At 41.8% G+C, this 26189-nt stretch overlaps 1 protein-coding gene across 2 annotated transcripts in view; it reads left to right on the top strand.

The window, feature by feature from the left end:
* Window positions 1-26189, top strand: part of cttnbp2 (cortactin binding protein 2) — a 290602-nt gene that overhangs the window by 166685 nt on the left and 97728 nt on the right. For both annotated transcript variants that reach the window (XR_003935538.1, XM_030135577.1), the window contains exons 5-6: window positions 2976-3254; window positions 20217-20316. Coding sequence is in view for 1 of the 2 variants with exons in the window: in XM_030135577.1 (XP_029991437.1) it covers window positions 2976-3254; window positions 20217-20316 (379 nt within the window). In the remaining variant the exon portion in view is untranslated. The remainder of the gene's footprint in view (window positions 1-2975; window positions 3255-20216; window positions 20317-26189) is intronic.

The raw sequence follows: 26189 nt of genomic DNA on the forward strand, positions 1-26189 counted from the left end.
AAAATCAACTATTTTTATCTCTCTGACAAAAAAGGAAAGGGAATCTTTAAATACAGTCAGGTGTAAGTCTTCGTAATCTTTAAACAGCTCCAACTTTTCTTTGCTGAATATTTCTGTCATTACGCCTGTTTTTCCTCTAACCTGCTCAAAAAATAACCTTTTAAGTGGTTCATTTGAGGCTTATTTATTTAGTATTAGTGTAGGTGTTAGATTTGACTCTTCAGGTCTGTGTTCTTTTACTTCACTTGTGTGCATGTTATGTTTAATGCTGTAGATTAAGCTTGTAGTGGCCCACTGTGTGAATGTTGTGGATGAGTGATTGCAACTGGAGATAAATGCAGTCTGTTAGTGAGCTATTAATCTGACATGATGATGGACTCTTTTGTCCAGGCTGCAGTGCACTTAATGTTGACTAAATTATTACGGCTGTTTCTGAAGAAGAAAGAGAGAAGGATATGAATCAGGTATTTATGAAACAAAGTAGGACAGTCAACAGTTTGTTTATGGCTAGAAATGGATTTATACAGTTGAGTCCATAAATATTTGGACAGTGACATATATTTAGTAATTTCTTCTTTGTGGACCACTACAGTGGATTTGAAATGAAACAAGATGTGACTGAAGTGTGGACTTTAAGGGGGTTTACTAAAATATTGCATAATCTTTTTAGGATTTACAACAATTTTAAATGTAGGAACTCAAGAATACAGGGCCAGTATACACTGCCCGGCCAAAAAAAAAGTTGCACATGCAATATTTCACTGCACCACCTATGGTTTTTGATTACATGAGACATTCACTGGCATCTTTTTTTGTCTCATAATGCTTATGTAGTGTCACAATAAGGTTCATAATATTTTTTCCATCCATAGTTGCATTAATTTTTGATTTTTGATTAATAACAATAATAATAACTAGAAGCACTCGGAGAGCGCAGACCTCCGCCAAGGCTGATCAGTGCCCCCCCCCCCCCCCCCCCCCCGTGGGCCCCCCCACCCCCAATCACCACCAAAATTTAATCATTTCTTCCTTATCCCATTTCCAACAAACCCTGAAAATTTCACCCAAATCTGTCCATAACTTTTTGAGTTATGTTGCACACTAACGATCAGTGCCCCCCCCCCATGGGCCCCCCCACCCCCGATCACCACCAAAATTTAATCATTTCTTCCTTATCCCATTTCCAACAAACCCTGAAAATTTCATCCAAATCTGTTCATAACTTTTTGAGTTATGTTGCACAGTAACGATCAGTGCCGCCCCCCCCCCCCCCCCCCCCCCCCCCCCCCCCCCCCCCGATCACCACCAAAATTTAATCATTTCTTCCTTATCCCATTTCCAACAAACCCTGAAAATTTCATCCAAATCTGTCTATAACTTTTTGAGTTATGTTGCACACTAACAGACAGACAAACTAACAAACAAACCCTGGCAAAAACATAACCTCCTTGGCGGAGGTAATAATAATAATGATAATAATAATTATAATAATGGATTGGATTTCTATAGCACTTTTCTAGACACCCAAAGCACTTTACATTATTGATCCATTATTCATTCGCTCTCACATTCCCCCTCTGGTGGTGCTAAACTACATCTGTAGCCACAGTTGCCCTGGGGCAGATTGACAGAAGCGTGGCTGCCAATTCACGCCTACGGCCCCTCCAACCACCACCAAACATTCATACGCATTCATACACCAGTGTTAGCAAGTGGAGGCAAGGAGGGTGAAGTGTCTTGCCCACAACGGACTGACTAGGACAGAGTGGGATTCGAACCGCCAACCCTTTGGTTATTGGACAACCCGCTCTACCACCTGAGCCATGGCCGCCCCATGGAGAATCGAACCACTGCATCAAGCCTTCATCAAATCCCAAATTGGAGTCTGGACTATATGATGGCTTATCCTTGTGTGAAAATGATGTCTCCGTCTCCCTGAACCATTCTGTCACAAGCCTGATGATCCTGATGAATCCTGGCATTGCCTAATGTTTTTGACGTTAAAGAAATGAGAGTCTACTTACTGCAGTTTGAGTTAAATAAACAGCCTGGCCAAAAAAACTCGAACTGCCTGGATTTAACTAAGACCATAGTTCAGATCCTTCCATTGGCAAGTACTGCATTGGTTAATAATGTTTCAGGTGTAGCAAGTTATTTAACTCTAACTGATTCAGTAAGTAGCCTCTCATGTCTTTTATGTTAGAAATATTGGACAAAGCCAAGATTCATCAGGCTTGTGGCAGAGTGGTTCAAGGAGAATGAGACATCATTTTCACACCTGGATTAGCCACCATATAGTCCAGACTCTAATTTGGGATGTGATGAGGACGTGATGCAGCGGTTCGATTCTCCATCAAAAATCCAAAATTAATTCAACTATGGATGGAAAAACTATTATGAACCTTATTTGACGCTACATAAGCATTATGTGGCAAAAAAGATATCACAGTGAATGTCTCCTGTAATCAGAACCAAAAGTGGTGCAGTGAAATATTGCGTGTGTGACTTTTTTTTTGGCTGGGCAGTGTATATTCCAGCAAAGTAGAAATTAAAAAATCATGTTGTGTCAAACGTCATGAAACTGGGTCTGTTGGTTTTTGAAACACAAACAGCAGCTGTGTTTGGGTCTGTTGGGAATTTTGACAACTCTTGTGACATTAAGCCCCTCCCTCTTAACAAGTACAACTTTTATTTATGATATTTTTCCAAAATATTATGACAATATTCTCAGAATTATGTATGGCTGTAATAGTCCCTCACTGTGAATTAACAGGACTTTTAAGTTCAGAGTCTGACTGTCCACTCAGTCTTCAAAAAGTCACAGAAAAGATTCTATGACTTTTGTTGTGAAATGTCTTAGTAGCTCAGACAAAAGGGTCTGTCCTGAATGTGTCCTTCTGGTCTGCCTCCCATGTCCAGCACTTAAGCCCTCCTCCTGTTCCTCCTCTTCCTCATGCTTCTTCTTCTCCCTGCAGGCTGGTGTCCCTCCGTAGTCTCGTCTGTAAGTGGTGGTGGGCCTGCTGCCCTGGACGGCGGCCACCCCATGCTCCTCCAAGCTGCTTCCCAGGGAAATGTCACTTTATTGTCAATGCTGCTTAACCAACCTGACCCGACCACCACCAACACAAACTCCACCCACTCCACTGCCGGTGTCACCTCCATGGAAAACAAACCCAGTCACCTCAACCAAGACCCCCACCTCTCCCATCACCTAACCTCTGCTTTGTTTGCTGCTGCTCAAAATGGACACACAGGTAAGATATGCCCCATTAAACCTTAGGGGTCCTCGCATCACATAACATTTTTAATACATAGCGTTGAAAGTCGGTCACATAGCCCACTGGGGACAACTACATTTGAAAGTGTGGCCTTTAAACAGTCTCTCACTATTTGATGTTGATAGAGCAAATACAACTGGAGATATGACGTTTTGAAACCGGAGCAAACAAACATGAATAAAAAATGAAAATGAGGTGGGGCGGGCGTTTTATTCCTTAGCATATCTTCGTCACTTTTTTTCCTTTTCCAAAAATGAAAAAAACTGGCAGAATCTGCGGAATCCACAGACTGCATTAGCATTGAAGGTAAGGGTGAGAATGACCCCCACCTGAACCGGATGCGAAAACCAGGAGGACCGGGGCGGTGAGAAAACTGGAGAAAACACCTATGTAAAGATATGCTTTTTTCTCACACAGTGAGAGGCCTTGCCTGCAAGCAAGGCCCTATTGTTTTTCGTTCGTTTTGAAATTATTAGGGACCGAGCCAAAAGGTAAGGCCCTCTCACACAGTGAGAGGCCTTGCCTGCAAGCAAGGCCCTATTGTTTTTCGTTCATTTTGATATTATTGTTACTCCGCCACTTTCACCTGGATTTTGACCCCCTAAACATGCTCAAAAACTCACCAAACTTGTCAGGCCTGGCGAAAAATTTGATAAAATGAAAAAATTAACCCCATAACTTACAAAATGTGCTCTCTAGCGCCACCTATGTGAAAAAAAACCTTAACGGCCCTAGTGGCCAGAAGGAATGTCGTAGAGACATGGAACCAGTGCCAAAATGTTTGTTTGATGAAGCACTACAAATCATCCACTGACACTTTTGACATATCTCCAACAGGAAGTTTGCAATATGCCTTTCAAAATAAAATTTCTAAAACTAACTCCGATGACACCGTTTGTCGTATGGATTTCTAAATATCACCAAAAGATAGAGTGAACTCTCCTCAAAAAAGTGATCTCGTAACTTAGTCTTAACTGTCTTCGTTTTTTTTTTTTTTTTTTTTTTTATGAGCCCGGAAAGTTGCGATGTCTGGAACTCATTTTTCACTTTGGACTCTTTCCCCACATGTGACATATCTATCCATTCACGGGACTCACCACAACGCTCATATGCAACAAATTTTTGAGATAGGATTTATGGTTATTGATTTATAACAATTTGTTTATTTTCATACGCTTTCGACTTTAGACTGCCATTTGACCCCCTTAACATGCTCCAAAACTCACCAAATTTGCCATGTATGTCATGGCCGGTGAACACTTTGATTCAATATCAAAATTAACCCTTTGGGTGCCAAAATGGACTCTGTAGCGCCACCTATGTACTAAAAAATAGATAAAAACTGCCCTAGCAGCCAGTAGGAATGTCACAGAAACATGAAACAAATGCCAAAATGTTGGTTTGATTGAGCCCGACAAATCATACACTGACACTCATGAGCTAACTCCAACAGGAAGTTGGCAATCTGCCTTTCAAAGTTACTCTACATTTCTGCAATTACTCCTTATTAATTTCCAGCGTTTTTCACAAAAGTCATCTCTCATTAAATTCCCACAAGTCTGCAGAATCCAGAACTGAAACAATTTTTTAGATACGACCTACGGTTATGGAATAAGCGCAATTTTTTGAAGACTACTTGTTTTTTTACTGATCACATTGAATAAAATCCCTATGAAACTCTTGCTGGTGCAAGTTTGTAAATGTCTGTAAAGTGCAGTGGTTAGAGCTGCTGCCTATTGAACAGGAAGACCCAGGTTCAAATCCCAAGCAATCAAAGAAATCCTCCCCCCCCGTTCATTTTAAAACACGTTTTGCTGCATTGTATTGTGGATATTTGACATTTTGCACACATTACAGAGTACAAGGAGTACATTTTTTCAAAATAACAGCCTTATCTAAAATAATACATAATGACTATTAAATAACTTCTCCATTTTTATGCCAAACGCTCAAGTGTTTCTACAGTTTTAATTCATTAAAAATTATTCTATCAAAGACACACACACACGCACACGCAATAGTTTTTTTTCAAAATAAAAGCCTGAAATGTGATAAATCATGACTTTTATGTTCAACTATTTGTATAATTTCAATTCATTCAGAGTAATTCTGTCTCTCTCTCACACACACACATACACACAGTAGGGTTTTTCCAAAATAAAAGCCTCATTAAAAAGTGATAGTGCTTTCAGCAGAGGGTCGCTGGTGTTTTGTAGGGATGTAAGGATGACGGACACAAAACGGTGGGAGCTCGTATCGGGACAGAGAGGTGTGAGTGGAGCTGAGGTGTCGACAGTCACGGGAGGCGGAACGCATGGGAGGCGGAACGTCCGGTGCAAGGTCCCGCCCAATGCTGCTTGCAGCTTTAATTTATGTTTATTATTAATATTTTGATTTGGACTGGCAACATGTCCAGGGTGTACTCCATCTTCGGCCATAAGTAGCTAGGATAGGCTCCAGTGACCCCCACAACCCTTGTGAGGATAAAGCAGGTTCAGATAATGAATGAATGAATGAATGAATTTTGATTTGGATGGAGGGCACGGGTTGAAAACGTCATAACTGACTAATTCACTGACCTTAAAAAATTAGTGAAAATACCCTTTTGGTTGGGTTCGAAATATCCTAAAGTCAGGTTCTGTAACCAAGAGCTGGCTCAAATATGGACAAACCCATCTACAGTCTGTTGTAAACCAGCATGTTAGATCATGTTTTTCACTAAAAATATGAGAAAAATACATATACTGTCATTGTAGGTCCCAAAGTTAACACCAACCAAAAGCTGGACTATTGACGAAATGTGAATAAAGGTAATGGAAACAGATTTAGTTTGCGGGCAAATGAGAAGACTATTTTCATTTCATTAATGTAAACAGGAATGACATATTAGATGGAAATAGCGGTGAAACACCACCATGTTGGACAAAATGTAGAAGAGTTTGAAGAGACATTCTATGATCCAGATGAGAGGATCTTTTCAGAGATTAAAATTAAAACCAGGCAAGTTTTTTTATGAAATCCCTCTGACACTCATAGTTCAGGCCATTATGGTATTCTATGTTGAGTTAAAATTTTAAATGGAAACCTAACTCCAAGCCTTTTTCTCCCAAAACTGGCAGCAGCTCACAGATTTAGGGTATTTTTATGTGTAGCCGGGTGTTTTAGAAAACAGATCTTTCCCCCTCTCTGTTTTTAAAATACCTCATGCAGACATGACCATTTTCGGAACAGTAATATACAGGGGGGTCAGGTCAAGCAGTTATGGAGCTACAGTTTTGTTGTTCAATGGGCTTTAACTCTTAAACTAAAAAATCTACAACATTCTATTATACATATTTCTGTTGGTATTAGTTAGTGCTTTAATCTAGTATAGGTGGTGATTTGCCCAACTTTATTTTTCAATGTGAAAATTTGAAAAAAAAGTGTTTGGTTATGGAGCTACAGAAATGATACAGCAGTTTTTTATGGTTTGTGCAAAAGTGCATAACATGCTGTTCTTGCTAAAATATTGTTATTACAAATTGGCATGGATATGCTACATAACATATTTATCTATCATACTACCAATTTTTGAGCAAAAAAAATGTGTGTACTGGTGAACTTATGGGGAAGAGTATCAGTTATGGAGCTACAAGCCCACTATGGTTATGGAGCTACAGACTATTGTGTCAATATGGCATAAAAACTTTTGTTAAAAAAAAAAGTCAGAAATGTTCCATAACTTATTTACAGTACACTGAATACAATCTTTATTGTAACAAATATGTAAAATTCTCATAAAACCCCATAATGTATAAAAATAATGCAGCATTTCCACTGGTAAGGTTATCCTTGCCACCACACCATATACACTATGTTGCCAAAAGTATTTGCTCACCTGCCTTGACTTGCATATGAATTTAAGTGACATCCCATTCCTACTCTATGGGGTTCAATATGATGTCGGTCCACCCTTTGGAGCTATAACAGCTTCAACTCTTCTGGGAAGGCTGTCCACAAGGTTTAGGAGTGTGTTCATGGGAATTTTTGACCATTCTTCCAGAAGCGCATTTGTGAGGTCACACACTGATGTTGGACGAGAAGGCCTGGCTCTCAGTCTCCACTCTATTTCATCCCAAAGGTGTTCTATCGGGTTGGGGTCAGGACTCTGTGCAGGCCAGTCAAGTTCAGACCAGACTGTCATCCATGTCTTTATGGACCTTGCTTTGTGCACTGGTGCAGTCATGTTGGAAGAGGAAGGGGCCAGCTCCAAACTGTTCCCACAAAGTTGGGAGCATGGAATTGTCCAAAATGTCTTGGTATGCTGAAGCATTCACAGTTCCTTGCACTGGAACTAAGGGGCCAAGCCCAGCTCCTGAAAAACAACCCCGCACCATAATCCCCCCTCCACCAAACTTTACACTTGGCACAATGCAGTCCAACAAGTATCATTCTCCTGGCAACTGCCAAACTCAGACCCGTCCACCAGATTGCCAGATGGAGAAGTGCGATTCGTCACTCCAGAGAACGCCCCTCCACTGCTCTACAGTCCAGTGGCAGCGTGCTTTACACCACTGCATCCGGCGCTTTGCATTGCACTTGGTGATGTATGGCTTGGAAGCAGCTGCTCGGCCATGGAAACCCCTTCCATGAAGCTCTCTGCGCACTGTTCTTGAGCTAATCTGAAGGCCCCATGAAGTTTGGAGGTCTGTAGCGATTGACTCTGCAGAAAGTTGGCGACCTCATTGCACTATGCGCCTCAGCATCCGCTGACCCCGCTCCGTCAGTTTACGTGGCCTACCACTTCGGGGCTGAGTTGTTGTCATTCCCAAACACTTTCACTTTCTTATAATATAGCTGACAGTTGACTGTGGAATATTTAGGAGCGAGGAAATTTCACGACTGGATTTGTTGCACAGGTGGCATCCTATCACAGTTCCACGCTGGAATTCGCTGAGCCCCTGAGAGCGACCCATTCTTTCACAAATGTTTGTAAAAGCAGTCTGCATGCCTTGGTGCTTGATTTTATACACCTGTGGCCATGGAAGTGATTGGAACACCTGATTCTGATTATTTGGGTGGGTGAGCAAATACTTTTGGCAATATAGTGTATTTCATACAAAAAAAAATCATCACTGTCACATTAGACTTATTATACACACACTACCGGTTAAAAGTTTTAGAACACCCCAATTTTTCCAGAATTTCATTGAAAATGATGCAGTTTAATGCCTCAGTGTACTCTGAAATTAAAGCATAGAACAAATAAACAATTGAAGTGAAAAAAGAAATCATGGAATCAATTTGGAAACCAAAATGCATTCTAAACTTTTGACTCATCAAAGTAGCCACCTTTGGCAGATATAATAGTCGTGGCATTCTTTCTACAATGGAAATCAAATATTCTTCAGAAAGTTCTTCCCAACTCGGTTGCAGAAGTTCCCATAAATGTGTAGCACTTGTAGGTTGCTTCGGTTTCACTCTTCTGTCCAGTTTATCCCAAACCGGCTCGATGGGGTTTAAGTCTGGAGACTGTGCTGGCCACTCCATGTTTTCAAGCATACCATCTTGTTCTTTTTTTCTTAAGGTAGTTCTGGCATAGCTTGGACTTATGTTTTGGGTCATTATCTTGCTGTAGGATGAACCCCTGACCAACTAGGCGCATCCCAGAGGGTACTGCATAGCACTGCAGAATTGTGTGGTAGCCATTTTGGTTCAGTGTGCCTTTCACTCTGTACAAGTCACTGACCCTGGATCCAGCAAAACAGCCCCAGACCATCACACTTCCTCCTCCATGTTTGACAGTTGATGTCACACACTGCAATCCTTTCACCTACTCAGTGGCGTGCATAAGTCCTGCTGGATGAACCGAAGATTTCAAATTTGGATTCATCAGTCCATAACACCTTCTTTCAGTCTTGAGTAGTCCACTGGCAGTGATTCATGGCCCAGGCAAGCCTCTTTCTCTTATTCTGTAGTCTCAGCAGTGGCTTTCTTGCTGCAACTCAATCCATCAAACCTGCAACTGGAAGTCTTCTCTTCACAGTTGAAACTGAGACTTGCTTACTACGACCACTATTGAGCTGTGCTTAAAGCTGTTGTCCTGTGAGTCACCTATCACGCAAGCTGTTGACTCTCAGAAACTTCTGATTCTGTTGTGGCTTTGGGTCTGCCAGGCCTCTTCCTGTCAGCATTTCCCCCAGTTTCTGAGTGCCTTTTGATGGTGAAGGAAACTGGACTTACTGACACCTTGACTTTCTTGGCAATTTCTCTGTAGGAAAGACCTACATTTTTAAGTGCTATAATGGTCTGTCTCTCTTCTATCATTAATTTCCTTTTCCTTGTCATTTTAGCTTAACGGCCGACAGGTCATAAGCTATTGTCATCATGCGGTGTCCGGCGTCGTCTGTCGTTGGCGTCGTCTGTCGTTATCGTCTGTTATAAAAATTTCAATCGTCTTCTTCTCCGAAACTATAATTCTGATTGACTTCAAACTTGGTATACAGCTTCTTTATGATGATGTCAGCAAAAGTTAGTGAAATTATTTGGATCCGGATCTCATTCTGGATTTGGTGCGACTTTGAAAAATTTTCCCATTATAAGAGATAGGAGGTGGATCGATGCAATACCTCACTAAATATAAATGATATCAAGTGTAAATTTCTAGAGTACAGCCCTGATGGGGAGATGACCAAAACATAATAGCCACATGCTGATCAGGATCTTCTTCTGGATCCGGGAACTTATGGAAATTTTAACATGGGCTCTTTTGGGGATAAAATTTCAATCGTCTTCTTCTCCGAAACTACAGTTCTGATTGACTTCAAACTTGGTATACAGCTTCTTTATGTTGATGTCAATACAAGGTATTGAAATTATTTCAATCCGGATCTGATTCTGGATTTGGTGCGCCTTTGACAAATTTTCCCATTAAAAGAGATAGGAAGTGGATTAATACAATAAATCTGTAAGTATCAATGATATCAAGTTGGAATTTGAATTTTTTACAGATCTGATTGGAATATGACCAAAACATGGGCTATTTCTGTAATATTATACATACACATAACTGGGTGATAAAAAATGGCATTTGGATACATTTCCCAAAGCTTTTAATTTGGCCGGTAAGCTATAGGGCCATTAGTCCTATTTTTATAGTCACACACTATTTTCTGCAGTACAGTACTGTTCAAAAGATGCTCACAACGGTATGGTACCAAAGTGTGTTCCAACACTACTTTTATGCAGACAGAGGGGTTGGAAGTAATTAAGAAATGTTGGGACACCTGTAGGCAATTGGCAGCACCATCTTTCATGGCTTGATCAACATCCATTGTTGCAGAACTGCTTTAAGTTGTTAACCCATTTCTTGTTTGCTGAGAAAGGCCTTTTTGTATAATTCTGAAATGTACATTATTTTTCAGTTACGTTTAACCTTACCTTTTTTTTTTTTTTTTTTTTACCTCTGGCAGTTCACCACTTATCTTTGTACCATTTCAACCTGTTCATAGGACTTGAACTGCTTGAATTTCAATACACAGCTGGAAAAATTGGGGTGTTCTAAAACTTTTGACTGGGAGCCTGAGGGTTCTGCAGAGGATCTTAGCTGTTCCTAGGATTGCACTCTTCTGGGCAGAGATCTCTCATGTTGTTCCTGATGTCTGAGGCATTCACGTATCAGTTGGTCATTGGGGGCCATTTTCTTGACATATTCCTGGAGGTTTGCTGTTTCCTCCTGGACAGTGGGAGAGGTCTGGCAGACCCAAAGCCACAACAGAATCAGAAGACAAGTTTCTGAGAGTCAGCAGCTTGCGTGATAGGCGACTCACAGGACAACAGCTTCCAGTACAGCTCAGTAGTGGTCGTAGTAAGCATGTCTCAGTTTCAACTGTGAAGAGAAGACTTCGAGTTACAGGTTTGATGGGTCAAGTAGCAGCAAGAAAGCCATTGTTGAGACTTCAGAATAAAAAAAAGAGAGGCTTGCCTGGGCCATGAAACACCGCCAGTGGACTACTGAAGACTGGAAGAAGGTGTTATGGACTGATCAGACCTGCAACTGGAAGTCGTCTCTTCACAGTTGAAACTGAGACTTGCTTATTAAGACCACTATTGAGCTCTGCCAGACCTCTTCCTGTCAGCATATCCCCCAGTTTCTGAGTGCCTTTGGATGGTGAAGGAAATTGTACTTACTGACACCTTGACTTTCTTGGCATTTTCTCTGTAGGAAAGACCTACATTTTTAAGTGTTATGATGGTCTGTGTCTCTTCTATCATTAATTGCCTTTTCCTCGCCATTTTTATAGTAACACACTACTTTCTGCGGTACAATACTGTTCAAATAATGCTCACAGCGGTGTGGTACCAAAGTGTATTCCAACACTACTTTTATGCAGACAGACTGGGTTGGAAGTAATTTGGAAATGTTGGGACACCTGTAGGAAATGGTAGCACCAACTTTTGAGGCTTGATCAACCTCCATTGCTGCAGAACTGCTTTAAGTTGTTAACCCATTTATTGTTTGCCTTGTTGTATAATTCTGAAATGTACATTATTTTTCAGTTTTGTTTAACCTTACCTTTTTTTTTTTTTTTTTTTTACCTCTGACAGTTCAGCACTTACCTGTGTACCATTTCAAGCTGTTCATTGGAGTTGAACTGCTTGAATTTCAATACAAAATTGGAAATATTGTTTATTGTTTCTATAGTGATGACTCGTCATAGTGGCTGTTGTGTCACTGGATAAAATTTGTATAGTGAGATATTTAGGGAGCAAGCCCAAAGGTAAGGCCCACTCACACAGTGAGAGGCCTTGCCTGCAAGCAAGGCCCTATTGTATTTCGTTCGTTTTTTAGGGCCCTCTCTCTCACTGTGTGAGAGTATTTTGTTCGTTTTTATATTATTATTATTCTCCCGCCACTTTAATCTGGAATTTGACCCCCTAAACATGCTCGAAAACTCACCAAATTTGGCACGTATGTCAGGTCTGGCGAAAAATTTTATAAAATGTAAAAATTAACCCCATAGGTTGAAATGAGCTCTCTAGCGCCCCCTAGATACACTAAAACGGCCCTAGCGGCCAGTAGGAATGTCGTAGAAACATGAAACAAACGCCAAAATTTTTGTTTCATCGAGCCCAACAAATCACGTGCTGACACTCATGACCTTACTCCAATAGGAAGTTCGCAATATGCCTTTCAAAATAAAATGCGCAAATTGCAAACTTCCAGTATGAATGTCATAGACACACAAAACCAACACCAAAACTTTTGTTTAAGCGAGCCCGACAAATCACACGCTGACACCTATGAGCTAGCTCCAACAGGAAGTTCGCAATATGCCTTTCAAAATCAAATTTTTAAAACTAACTCCGATGACACCGTTTGTCGTATTGACTTCTAAATAGCACCAAAAGATAGAGTGAACCCTCCTCAAAAAAGTGATCTCGTACTTTTTCCAGAACTGTCTTAGTGTTTTTTTTTAGAAGCCCGCAAAGTTGCAATGTTTGGAACTCATTTTTCATTTTGGAGTTTTTCCCCACATGTGACATATCTATCCGTTCATGGGACTCAGCACAACTCTCACATGCAAAAAATTTTTGAGATAGGATGTACGGTTATTGATTTATAACAATTTCTTTTCATACTTTTTCCACTTTAGACTGCCATTTGATCCCCTTAACATGCTCCAAAACTCACCAAATTTGCCATGTATGTCATGGCCGGTGAACACTTTGATTCAATATCAAAATTAACCCCTTGGGTGCCAAAATGGATTCTGTAGCGCCACCTATGTACTAAAAAATAGACAAAAACTGCCCTAGCGGCCAGTAGGAATGTCACAGAAACATGAAACAAATGCCAAAATGTTGGTCTGATTGAGCCCGACAAATCATTCACTGACACTCATGAACTAACTCCAACAGGAAGTTGGCAATCTGCCTTTGAAAGTTACTCTATGTTTCTGCAATTACTGCTTATTCATTTCAGGCTGTTGACAAAAAAGTTATACCTCATTAAATTCCCACAAGTCTGCAGAATCCAAAAGTGAAAGAATTTTTCAGATACGACCAACGGTTATGGAATAATCGTGATTTTTTGAAGAGTATGTTTAGTTTCACTTTTCACAATGACAAAATCCCTATATAAAGGCTTACTAGAGCAATTTGGTGGATGTCTGACAATAGACCAGTGGTTAGAGTGTTGGTGTATTGTATGGGAGTCCTGGGTTCAAACTCCAGACAAGGCCATGACATTTTTTGTTTTTTTCTTCTCTCCCCCCTCACAATTTAAAACAGGTTTTGCTGCATTGTATTGTGGATATTGGACATTTTGCACACATTACAAAGTACACGGAGTACATTTTTTCAAAATAGGGGAGAGAGCAAGAGAGAAGAAGGTGGCAAAGAGCCTCCCAAGACAGTATCAACAATACAAACACTAGCAACCATGGTGATAATTATAATGGTAACAATAACTACAACCAGAACTGAGTAAACTGGGCAGGAGAATGAGAAAAAAACAAAACAAACAAAACTACAAAAAAATAAAATAAAATGCATAAGACTTATTAAATGATCAATATAAGAAAAGAAAGCATGAACAGAATATCATACACCACGTCCGCCCAAATAATACCAGTAAGAAATCCACACAACATCTGTTGTTCACATTAATCTGCTGTGACAGAGTGAACAAGGCAAAGTGAATGAGGTGATGAACACAGGCATGCAACCACAACTGCACTCCCTCCAAGGACCAGGGGCCAACAAAGAGGGCCCCAAGGCCCGGCCAACCAGCAGACACCACAGAGAGGGGGGATCCAGCCCGCCTCCCCAAGAGGCAACAGTGTGCCCACCCCGAAGATGGTCAAGGGAGGCCCCACAGCAGCCGAGCACAGGCCCTAGTGGGCCAGGGACGCCAGCTGCCACCCCCCCATCGGGGGCCGGCCACCCAGGGGCAAGCAAGGCGCCTGTCCCCAAGTCCCACGAACCCAGGAGCCACCCATTCCCCTGGCAGGAGTCGCACCCAGCACACCGGGCAGCCAGGCTGGCCCAGACAGCCACCCACTGTGGGCCAGTGCGCACCCCGATGCCATTGCTAAGCACCCCTGGGGCCTGGAGCCCCCCCATTCCTGCCCCCTGTCCCACCAAGAACAACCCCCAAACCCCACACACCCTCCAGTCCCCCACTCACCCACACAAAAGCATATGCACACACACCACCCATCCCACATGTTCGACCATTCACACACACCCACACCCACAAACACCTCCACCCATGCCCATACACCCACCTACCCACATGCATGCCCACACACACACACCTACATGCACACACACACCCACACATGTACCCACACCCATCCACTGTCCCTCCCACTCACCTACACACACACCAGACATGCGTATCTGGAGCACCGCCACCCCCCTCGGCAGTGAGCAGCACCGCCGCGAGTTCCCCCCAAGGCACGGCACCTGAGCGCAGCCCCAGCGCCAACCGGACCTCAGAGTGGCAACACCAGCCGCCAGGAAACTCACTGTGGTCCACCACCCCACCAGCAACCGCTACACCCCCAATGCCCGCACACACACATCTTTTCTGTTCCCAACATGTCCTGCAGCGGGCAAGAGCCCCCCCGACCACAATCCCATGCGCACACATCTTTCAGCAGAGGGCGGCACCCCCCCAGCAATGCAGCCAGCTGAGTACCAAGCCAATGGACCAACCCCCACCCCCCCGTGGGCCCCCCTGCCGTGGATGGCATCCAGGAAACAGGGGTGTGGGAAGATCCCCCCCCCCTCGCCTCCCCACCTATCAGTGTTGTGAAGTGTGAGGTGTGTATGCAAGCAGTTAAAACTGAAGAGCAGAAAATGCTTCGCTGAGGGCGACGCCACATGGGCAGCCTCACCTACCCAAAAGGCATCGCCCATCGGGTGCCACGCAGCCCGCCCCCCAAAAGTGAATGTGTGGTCTTAATGTTTCTGTGTATTTTTTTGTGGCTGAGTGTAATTAAAATTGAGGAGTTAGCCGCCCCAGGGTACCACAGAGGTTTAGTGACCCCCCCCGCCACACCCCCTCAGGACGTGCACACTCGCCAAGACCCTACGTGCTTTGTGTGAGGGGGGTGGGGAAGGGAGGAGTTGGGGGATGGTATGACTGGGAGGAAGTTTCCTCCCAGAAGACGAGCCAGTTGACATTCAGCACCCCCGTTCCCCAGTACCCGTCCCCATGCAGGGGCTGCGAAGGAGCGGGGTGGTCCAGAGACTCTGGGCACTCAGTGACCACAGCCAGAAGGCCGCCGCCCCCCCAGAGGCCACTCACACACTCAATCATCCTATGAGGTCGAGGGGGCATGGACCCGGGACAAGCTGTCCCAAAGCCCCCCATACAGGCGTGGGGACCCATCACACTCCACAACTCCCCAGTCTTGCACGCACTAGGGGTGCAGTGATCACCAGCGCAGTGCCCAGCACCCCGCCCCAGGTCCCAATCGCCACCATGGCAGCACCCCACCACCGCACCGAGAGAGAACCCCTGGCAACACCCCCCACCCCCCGCAGAGGCAGCAACCCCCCAGGCGCACCTGCACAGTCCCCCCACTGCCGCCACCACCACCACATCACAGCCCTCCCTCATTCACCAAACATCCATGTACATCCACACCCACACACCTGCTCCACCACCCCCCCACATACACCAACACACACAGACACGCACACACACATTCCCTCATTCATACTCTTATACACACACAAACACCCGTTCACACACACCGACACACACACACTCACACACACGCACACACACACACACACATACAAACACACACACTCCCCCACCCCTGGACTCCCAGGCACCAGCCAGACACCAGGGCACGCACTCGCCCACCCCCGCAGCGGGAAGCCCAGGCCAGCCCAGACACCCTGGTGCATGCTGGGCCCCCCCTCCTGGCAGCACCCAGACCCCCGGACCCCAGGACCCAGGAACCCCACCCCGCCCACCCCGCCCAGCCCAGCCACCTGACCCAGGGGCCGCCGGCCACCGACCCAGGCCCAACCTGGAGCCCCCTGCTCCACTGCCACAGGGCAACAGGGCAACCCCGGCAGCGGGTCCACCCCCGCCCCAACAGGGACAAACACCGAGCCACCCCCAGAGCAGGGCAGTCCAGACCCCCATCCTGAGAAACCACTAGTGACCCGTAGCCCTGCAGCCCCTCCTGCCGGCCTCCTAACACTCAGACTGATGTGATAGAGCTAATCACAGGGGTCCAGAGAGAATGACATTGGTCCAGTTGATTGTTTGAAGAGGCAGATATTGTCTCATTACTGATGAGATCTAATAGAAGGTTCCTAAACTGGTGAATGCTCAGATTGGCTTTTGTTTTCCAATTCACAACGATAGTTTTCTTTGCGATGCATAAAGCAGTGAGGACCATGTGTGAGGTGTTAGTATCCATGTTGGTGTTGCCTAGGTCACCTAGTAAACACAGTGTGGGGTGGGCTGGAATATTACATCTGAGCCATGTTGACAGGTCCTCACATACCTGTAGCCAAAACCTCTGGATGGGTGCACATTGCCACAATGCATGAATGTAGTTATCAACAGAGTTATGTGTGCACTGTGAGCAGATATTTGACTGTGTGAGACCCATTTTGAACATCCTTTGTCCTGTATAATGAATTCTGTGAAGAATTTTGAACTGAATTAGTTGTAAATTTCAGTTTTTAGTTATTTTAAATGTATTTGAACATATTTGTGACCATGAGTTTTGATCAAAATCACTGAATAAATCTGTCTCCCATTTTGAGGTCGGTAGGTAGATTAAGTTGTCTGTTTTAGCATTGAGCCTAAATATTTTAGATAGTTACTTTGGGGTGCGGAGGTTCAAGAATTCTGCCACCTTGAGATTGGTAGTTGCAGGTTTAACTGGTTAGGGGTATATTTCTTACCTGTAATAGATTTGATTTGGTGATATTCTAAAAATTTGGTACTGCTAATCCTGTGTTGCGAAGTGAGCGTGTCAAATGGTACAAAGTTTCCATCCACTATGATATTTTCTAAATGTGTTATTCCTTTGTTCTTCCATTGAGTAAAGTTTATCATTCTTTTACTTTTCAGGATGTCAGGGTTGTTCTAGATGGGTGTCAGCTTACATGGAATGAGTGAACATTTGTTTATTTGTAGAAATTCCCACCAGGCTGTCAGAGTGGAGCTGATGTTCACATTTTTATAACATTATAACAGCTTAATAGTTGAACTAATGAATGGTAAGTCAGAGATTACTAGATCATCACACAGTGCTTGCTCTATATCTAGCCATGGCTCATCTAGATAACTAGGTTTGAGCCATTTGGACATATACTGCAGCTTATAGGCTAAGAAATATTGGCCAAAGTTGGGAAGGTCTAAACCGCCCCTGTCTTTGGTCTGTTGTAATGTATTAAAACTGATAAGTGATGGTTTGTTTTTTCTGCAGTCTTAATGACTCGCTGCAGTATTTTTCTCACAGCCAGCGTGGTGTTGCCATACCACACTGTGATGGTGCTGGTGAGGATGCTCTCAACAAGTCCTTTGATTGTGGTGTGTTTGTGGTGAAATCCTGCAAAACCACACATCATCCAGTAATAGGGCTCAGGGGTGGCTCTCCTCAGGGCTGCATGCTGAGCCCTCTGCTGTACTAACTGTACACATATGACTGCGTATCCACATCAGACAGTAACATCATTATTAAGTTTGCTGACGACACAGCCGTTGTGGGGCTCATCTCCCACAATGATGAGCAGGCCTACAGGACGGAGGTCATCCACCTGGAGAACTGGTGCCAGGAGAATAATCTCCTGTTGTCAGCAAAACTAAAGAACTGATTGTGGATTTCGGCAGGAAAAAGCAGAGGGTCTTCCATCCACTCCGCATCAGTGGGTCTGAGGTGGAAAGAGTGGACAGTTTTAAATATCTTGGTGTGACAATCACACAAGACCTGTCTTGGTCACTTCACATTCAGACCATTGTGAAGAAGGCCAGACAGCATCTCTACCACCTCAAACGCCTGAGAGACTTCAAGCTCCCGATAACAGTGGTCAGGAACTTTTACACTTGCACCACTGAGAGTATCCCGTGTGGGAGCATCACCATCTGGATGGGCAGCTGTATTAAACAGAACTTCTCTGCCCTCAAAAGGGTGGTCCATTCAGCTGAGCGGACCATTAGATCCACCCTCCCCAACCTGCAGGACATTTACATCCAGAGATGCAGGTCAAGGGCTGAGAAGATCTTGAAGCAGCCTAGCCATCCTGGAAACTCTTTGTTCTCCCTGTTGCCATCAGGCCGATGCTATCGCTGCATAAAGACTGGAACTGAGAGGATGAGAGAGTTTCTTCCCTCAGGCCATCCGTTTACTCAACTCCGAGCTTTAAACTCTAAACTAGACATTACACTACACACTGGCACCTTTTTACACATGCACCTTATATAATGTATAATGTATAACAGTGCTCCTTCTGCTTATTTGACTGATTATGTATATGTACATATATTTCAGAGCCTTATTTTTATATTGAACCTTCATTTTTATTTTATTTTTTTTAATTGAACCTTTATTTTTAAATTTCTTCTTTTGAAACTGGATGCAGGTACAAAACACATTTCACTGCGCATTGTACTGTGTATAATTGTGTATGTGACAAAGATTATCTTATCTTAATAGAGCAATTCCAGACCTCAGCAAAGAGAGCTCCAGCCTCTTATTATTGCTCGTGCATCCATACATTCCCATGTGTGTCTATGTTTATAGAAAAGCTTTTTGTTGAATGTTTAGGTCTCTGATCCAGGTCCCGATTTGGGTTTCTAGTCAAGCAGGGGGTCAGTTTTCCTTGTAGTTTTTCTGTTATTTCTGATTGTTATAGGTGGCTATGGTGATCAGACATTTGGTTTCTCTGTGTGTTTTAGAAAGAGAAAATGGACAGTAAATATGAATAACAATCCAAATCAAAATGTCAGTAAATTATGAACTGTTCTTCATCCACTAAAACAAACATATTCTTTTATTTATTTCTATGTGGATAAAAAGTCTTATACATAAGTAAGTGATGATTTTGTGTCTCTTTGGGACCTAAACGTGGTTATTTTGTTTTCATCTTTTACTTCTTTATCATCTTTTGTTTTGTTTCCATCATTTTGTGTTATTTAATCTTTTAAGTTTTCCTCGTTGCATCATTATTGCTGCATTTTGTCTTTAACTACATTTTTGTTTTGTTTTTAAGATGAGGCTCCCACATATCAGCATTTTGCATGTCTTTAGATGTAAAAAGGAAGATTGAACTGACTTTGTTCAAGTTGATTTAATGTCGTGAAAAACTGTCTGCTGCTATATGAAATCAACAATAGTCATACACTGAATGAACAAAATTAACATAAAATCATAGGGAAACTCTACATAAATGAACAAAATGGAAGGAAATTATCAAAATAATTAAGGAAATGTAGAAAAAACAGAAAAATACAAAATAAGCAAGAAAATTACAGAAAAGAAAAATTTAAGAAAATATACCGAAATGCAAAAATAAGATGGAAAGCAAACATAAATGCACAAAATATTTAAGAAAATGGTCAGACTAATTAAGGAAATGAACATTTGACAAAATGAATTTTTTAAGAAAGTAAAAATATTTAAAGAGATGAAAAATGAACAAAAGAATCAAGAAAATACATTAAAAATGGGGAAATATTTAAGCAATGAACAAGAAGGAACAAAATCAGGAAAGTTAAGGTAAGTAAAGAACATAATTAGGAAAATTAACAAGATTCACACGAAAATTAACAAATTATTGAAGAGTATGGACAAAATGACCGTAGTAAATCAACAATGTGCTTCTTAGTGGAATTTACTCCATGTTTTACAGTTGTCTTATATTTTTCTATTGCTAATCCATGTTGGTCAGGTTTAACACATGTCTTGGTTTCAGATTGTGTGAAGCTGCTGCTGTCTTCTGGTTCACCTGCTGATGTCTCAGATGAAAATGGATTCACGCCATTACACTGCGCCGCCGCTCACGGCCACAGCAGGTACAAAACCTGTACCAGTGTATTTGCATTCACAAGTGAAATGAAATAACACATTTCATTTTATTTCATGCTAAACTCCTTTTTTGGAACAATAACAGTCTGTCTATTTTATTTTATTCACTTTTTTTATGCTAAAATAATTCACATGACAAGTTTCTTTATGTTTCATCAAATCTACAGCATGACATTCAGAAATATTCAATTAAAATTCATCTAAAACATGACGAAACAGGATTTCCCTATGTGAGAAGCTTAATAAGAGAAATATTTTCCTCTTTTTCTGTTTATATCTGTTATTTATTGGTTTAACTCTTTCCCCGCCAGAGCATTTTCCAGTGAGTTGGTAGCCAGCGCCAGCCGTTTTGGTCATTTTCACTAATCTTTGGAGGCTCACTGAAAATGTTGTGTTAGGAGTATGTGAACACTGAATACATCAAAAGAAAGAACAGAACTTCAACTTTTAAACACAAAAAACTATTTTATTCTATCTTTATTCGTTCGTGAGATATAAACATTTGAATATTGGTCATTTTCAGGAAAAAACTGAATTTTGAGCAAAAAGCTGAGAAAATTGCATTTTTTTAAAGATATTGATTTTCAAGAGAAAACTGATTTCCTATTTACATTTTTGACTCTTTCTTATTTACCAACAGTAACACTGTCTTCAAAATCACAAAATAAAATAATAATAACAGCAATAATAGTAACAAACAGCTCTAAGATATCCCATCATTCCACAAAATGTTAGGGGAATCCACACCAAACTTTAGACCAAACATCTTGTAAAGCACCAGGTTCCTTCTAAACTTTGCACATTTACATACATCAGTTATAAGTCTAACACATAGTAGTTTAGCTTTTGGATATAAACACCTCAATATTCCTCATTTTCAAGAAAAAAAGAAACAAATGCACTAAATACTGTAGATTTCTGGCCTTTGGCTGCACCAGGTCCTCCTGTTGGACCAGCTGCTGTGTTTGATCTGTAAATAATTCTATGGACATCTAGTTATTTATCTCTGTATGAATATATGTATTTATTTATTTCATACAAAAGCCAAATCCAAAAGTGTCTTCCATGTGTCCTGCTGGCATTCTACAGCTGAATATGTTCTGTGTCCTCAGTCTGAATCTGAACTCACTCTAACAGATGCAGACTAGCTTTCCTTTGTCTTGTCCCATGTCTGTATGTCTGTCTTCTCCTTGAATGTCCCCTAGAAATGTCTCTTTTCTCTTCCTCCTGTCTGTCATTTTCTCCGTGTCACTCTGTGCCCCCACACCCCCCCACACCCCCCCACCCGCACCTCCGTGTCGGACCTGAGCCGCTCCTTGTTTCCCGTGTTCCGTGTCCGTCTCCCTGACCTTCTATTTCTCCGTTCCTGTTTCTAAATGGTTCTTCTGTAGCTCCATCATATATTGAATTGTCAGACTCTGTCTCCATAATCATCTTTAAGGCTTTTGAAACTGCGCGCGGTTCCTGCAGTCTTCATTTCCTCCTTCAGTGACTGCCGCTGGATGCGTTGCCATGGGATACGGAGACTCCAGTGCAAAAACGTTAAACCCGGCCCGTCATTTTTCCGAAAAAGCTGCTTAATTGTTTGTTTTTGGACTAAGGAAAGTAATTCACATGATCCACAACACCTCCAACTACAGTATAACAGTGAAAACACGGATTGACGGAAAATCTCGTCATTGGCGGGGAAGCGTTGGGAAGCAATTGACGGAATATCTCGTCAATGGCGGGGAAAGAGTTAATTTTTCCTGTATTGATTTATTAGGAGAAGGATCTCATTAGACAAGAGACCCATAAATATCTGTAAATGAACCTCAGTTCAACTAACTGAGACTCATTGATTGAAACACACTTAAAAACACAACAAAGGAACTACTAGAGAAAGGAGAAATATAATGTCTAATGCAAATCATGAAGATACAATCGACAGAAAAAAATTAATTAATATGCAGAATAATTTGACAAAATCCACGTTCCTCCATACACGGTGACTGACGGATCGATCTCTGGGGTTTGGAATAAACTCATACCTGAAACCTGAACCGGAGCTGGGTGCCAGGGACCAAGGCGGGTCAGAATGCTGTTCAGCCACTTAAACCAGATCAGAGGAGATTTACAGTGTGGACAGTTCAGGTTCAGAGAGGATGCATAAGCCCAGTTCAGGACATAGGCCCTGTCCCAGATCCCCCACTTGGCTCTGATCCTCAGTTTTGCAATCACAGGAGGGCAGGGTGTCCGCTTTCTCTGAGGGATTGAGGTCATCCAGACCAGAACAAGCAGAGAAATGGAAAATATCAACTCCACTGGAGCAGTAGGATATTTATTTTTGCCTGTTTTTTGTTGGGTTTTCTTCTTATTTTTGTCTGAGGTTTCATCTGTTTTTTCCATTGTTTGCACAATTTTATGTTTGAAATCATTCAGCCATTCTGTCCTCCAGAAGTTGTCAGATGGTGATGGTGCCAAACTTCCTCACAGTCATAATCTGCATTTACATGATTCCAAGCAGCGTTTTTCCGTTTCCTAATTGAAGATTTCAATCTTTCACAGAGTTATTCAGGCTAAGAAACACTTCTTAATGTTAATTTTGTAGCTATCCAATTTAATATTGGGTTGAAGTTAGTACTGGGTGATAAAACAATAATATAGTGGCTGTTTCTGCGTAATTTCTTAGTCTTTAGGGATTATTATATTGACTGTTTTCTTGATCAGTTCATTTAAAGCTGTAGTACTTGTGTTTTTTTAGTGTCACTGAGCCTAAAATCCATAATTCCCTTTCAGCATATTGCAATTCAAGTGATCTGAGAGGAAATTAGATGATTATTGTGGTAATGCTCAGTGTCAACTAATGCCAAAATGTAGTTTCGACTTTTACAAGTTTCAAAGGTAGGGTGGGAGATCTTGGTAAAACAGTTCGAGCAAGCTACATTTTGAAAATAAAGTCCAAACCCCTTTCTTTAGACTTCCCCCTGAAGCCACGCCTCCAGGCGCAATGGTTGTTGTCAAGGGTTCATTAGCGCTGCACAGCATCAATTCCCCCCCCCCCCCCGTCTGTGGATCCATGCATACCTCTGAATTCAGGTCTGTGTATCAGTATATTAGATCAGAAGTTGGACTTTTCACTTGTTAGTGTGATACATGTTCTTTGTAATCTCGGGCTTGTAAGAACAGCTGATTGCAGTAAGACTAGCCGCCCACTAAAGATGGGGGGAAACATGTCCCCCTCAGATTTGTAGTGACCCCCCAAATTGATCAATATACAACACACCGATTCAAGACGGTGGCAGGCTGGAGCCTGGAGCAGATCCTTGCTGAGTTGGGAAAGCAAGATGATTAATAATTTTCCATGTAATCCTCAGTTAATATGCCTGCACAGCTGATCCATTAACATCCCTGTGTTTGAGCTGCCTTACATGCCAACAACTAATGGTGCATTCAGTTGTACTCGTAAACCAGAATTTTAAAGTTGGAAAAGCCTTAATATCTAGCGTCTACAAGCATAAATGTTGGGTTTTTGTTTCATTTCATCAGCTGTCAATTTTTTTCAAATTCCATGTTCCCTGATGTCCCAGTTTTTAAACTGGGAAGGGCTAAATTCAGACGATATGTTTTTGGAGCTCCATGTTCCGACTTTCAATGTAAATGCAATGCACCATCTCAACTCCAAGATATCGCTCAGCAATATCTTCAGGGAATTGATAGGAGGAGAGATATTTTTGGGACCTGTTGTGTCTGTTTCTAGAGGATACATTTGTGTGGCTGCAGAGGGAATTCTTTTTTTTTTTTTTTTTTTTTTTTTTTTTTTTTTTTTCAGCAATTGTATTTATTATTTTAAAAAATTTTTTTTACAAATGTACATACTTACAGAGGGAATTCCTGATATTTCATTCAAAGTGTGAATTTCATTTCACATTTCATGCCAAGTAGGATATATTCATAACCCTAACCCTTATTGATATGAATCGGTTGTGTAAGTGTATACTTCTGTTATCATACACGTTGTTATGTTTATAATCATTTACATGAAGGCACAATTGTGAATCACTTCAATTTTATTTTATTATTAATTTTTGCACATAGATTCTTTGCTTTTTTGTTAGAATTCGGTACAAGTTTCTGTGCTGATAATGACATTCTTTGTCCTGGTGAAATCAGCAAATGCTTAAATAAAGCATGAACAGAAGGCTTGAAGTTTTGTGATTGACATACCAGACAAATAACAGTTTGATCATATATGGCTAGTGTTGATTACGTAGGCCTTTGTTTACCAATATTCATTCAGTTAGGAAACTCAAGATTCTAATGATATGTACTATATACACACACACACACACACACACACACACGAGTATTTACAGCTTGGTCCCCTCCAGTTTTAAAATCCTATCTGCACCCCTGCTTTGAACGCTGTAATCTCTGCATTTCACTATTATGTTTGTCAGCAGAACAGCCCCAATTCATACCTATCTGGTTAACGCTACATTCCCTTGTGATTTATGTTAGTGAGAAAACAGTTTGCCGGTGAACTTTACATCCTAATATAGCTAACCAAGCTCTGGCTCCGTTTCCTGCATACGTACTCCAAGCCTCTGAGAACACGTGATTCATGCACGAAGAGGGGTACGTGCGGGGGGCTGTCATTTCGATGGGCTGGTTAAAATGACTGGATGGTGTTTTTTTAGTCCTTTCCATTCCACAGGTAACTAAAATGTTTTATTTTTGTGTTAGAGCACTTACTTATTTGGTTGTAATTGGGGTGTGAAGGGGATTTTAAGCAATATAGTGAAAAATGCTCCAGGAAAACATCTCCTACCCCACCTTTAATGATGAAAACTTTGATATATAAAAGTGGTTGGATGGTTAGTGGTTGGAAAAGATACATAAAAAATGGTTGGATGAAAGAGTGAAATTTATTCGACCTCCCCTTTTGTGCAAATACATTATAGGTTTAACTTTTACATTATGTTTATAAGTCATATTTTTTTAAGTGCTGAAACAGCTACAGAGAAAATCAAGGTGGAAGACAAAGCTGGTTTGTAGTTTTACATGTTTTTTTAGTTTTTGTGGTTTTGAAAAGTGATGATATTATACTAAATCATTTATTTTTAGGGACAGAGCCCTAAAGGGCAGGCGAGTCTGTAGTGTGTTTTCTTTTTCAGGGACTGAGCCAGAAAGGTGACTTGCCTGGAAAGGCAAGGCCCATATTGAATTTCATTTTTAGGCCCGAGCCCAAACGACATGTCGGCGAGGGCCTATTAAAATCGCATGGTTCCGTTATTTAGGGGGCCAAGCCCACGAGGACTGGGGGACACATATGCCAGCATACGCATTCCACAGTTCCAGTGGTGCTGTGGAACCCTATTGTTTTTGTACAGATTTTTATTATTTGCCTTATTATTATTTTTATTTTTCTGTTGATAAAACTGTTACTGCAGCCTAAACCGTACATGGTAGGGCAGTGCAATTTGGGGGTTTGGTCCAGACTCCTGCACGTACCTCAGATGCAAAAATGCACATATATCCACCAGCAGGGGCGCTATAATCAAGGGCAATGCGTTATGGTCTATAACTCCCACACCATATGTCGCACATTCAAAATCCTTATAATGTCAGATTCCCTGAATAGTACTGAATCACATGAGCTAGGCCACGCCCATTTCTGCCATGATGTTATCCCCCGCAAAATCGTGAAAACTGGAAAACCTACTTTTTCAAACTCCTCCTTGGGATTTTTTCTGATCTGCATGAATTTTGGCACATACACTCTTCTCATGAACCTGATCCAAAGTTATTACAAGAATTTTGTTCAGTCAAAAAATGCGCAAATTATTAACAAACAAATTTTGGTTGCTAGCTAAAAAAA

This window comes from Sphaeramia orbicularis, chromosome 6 (assembly GCF_902148855.1).
Source record: "Sphaeramia orbicularis chromosome 6, fSphaOr1.1, whole genome shotgun sequence".
Lineage (NCBI taxonomy): Eukaryota > Metazoa > Chordata > Actinopteri > Kurtiformes > Apogonidae > Sphaeramia > Sphaeramia orbicularis.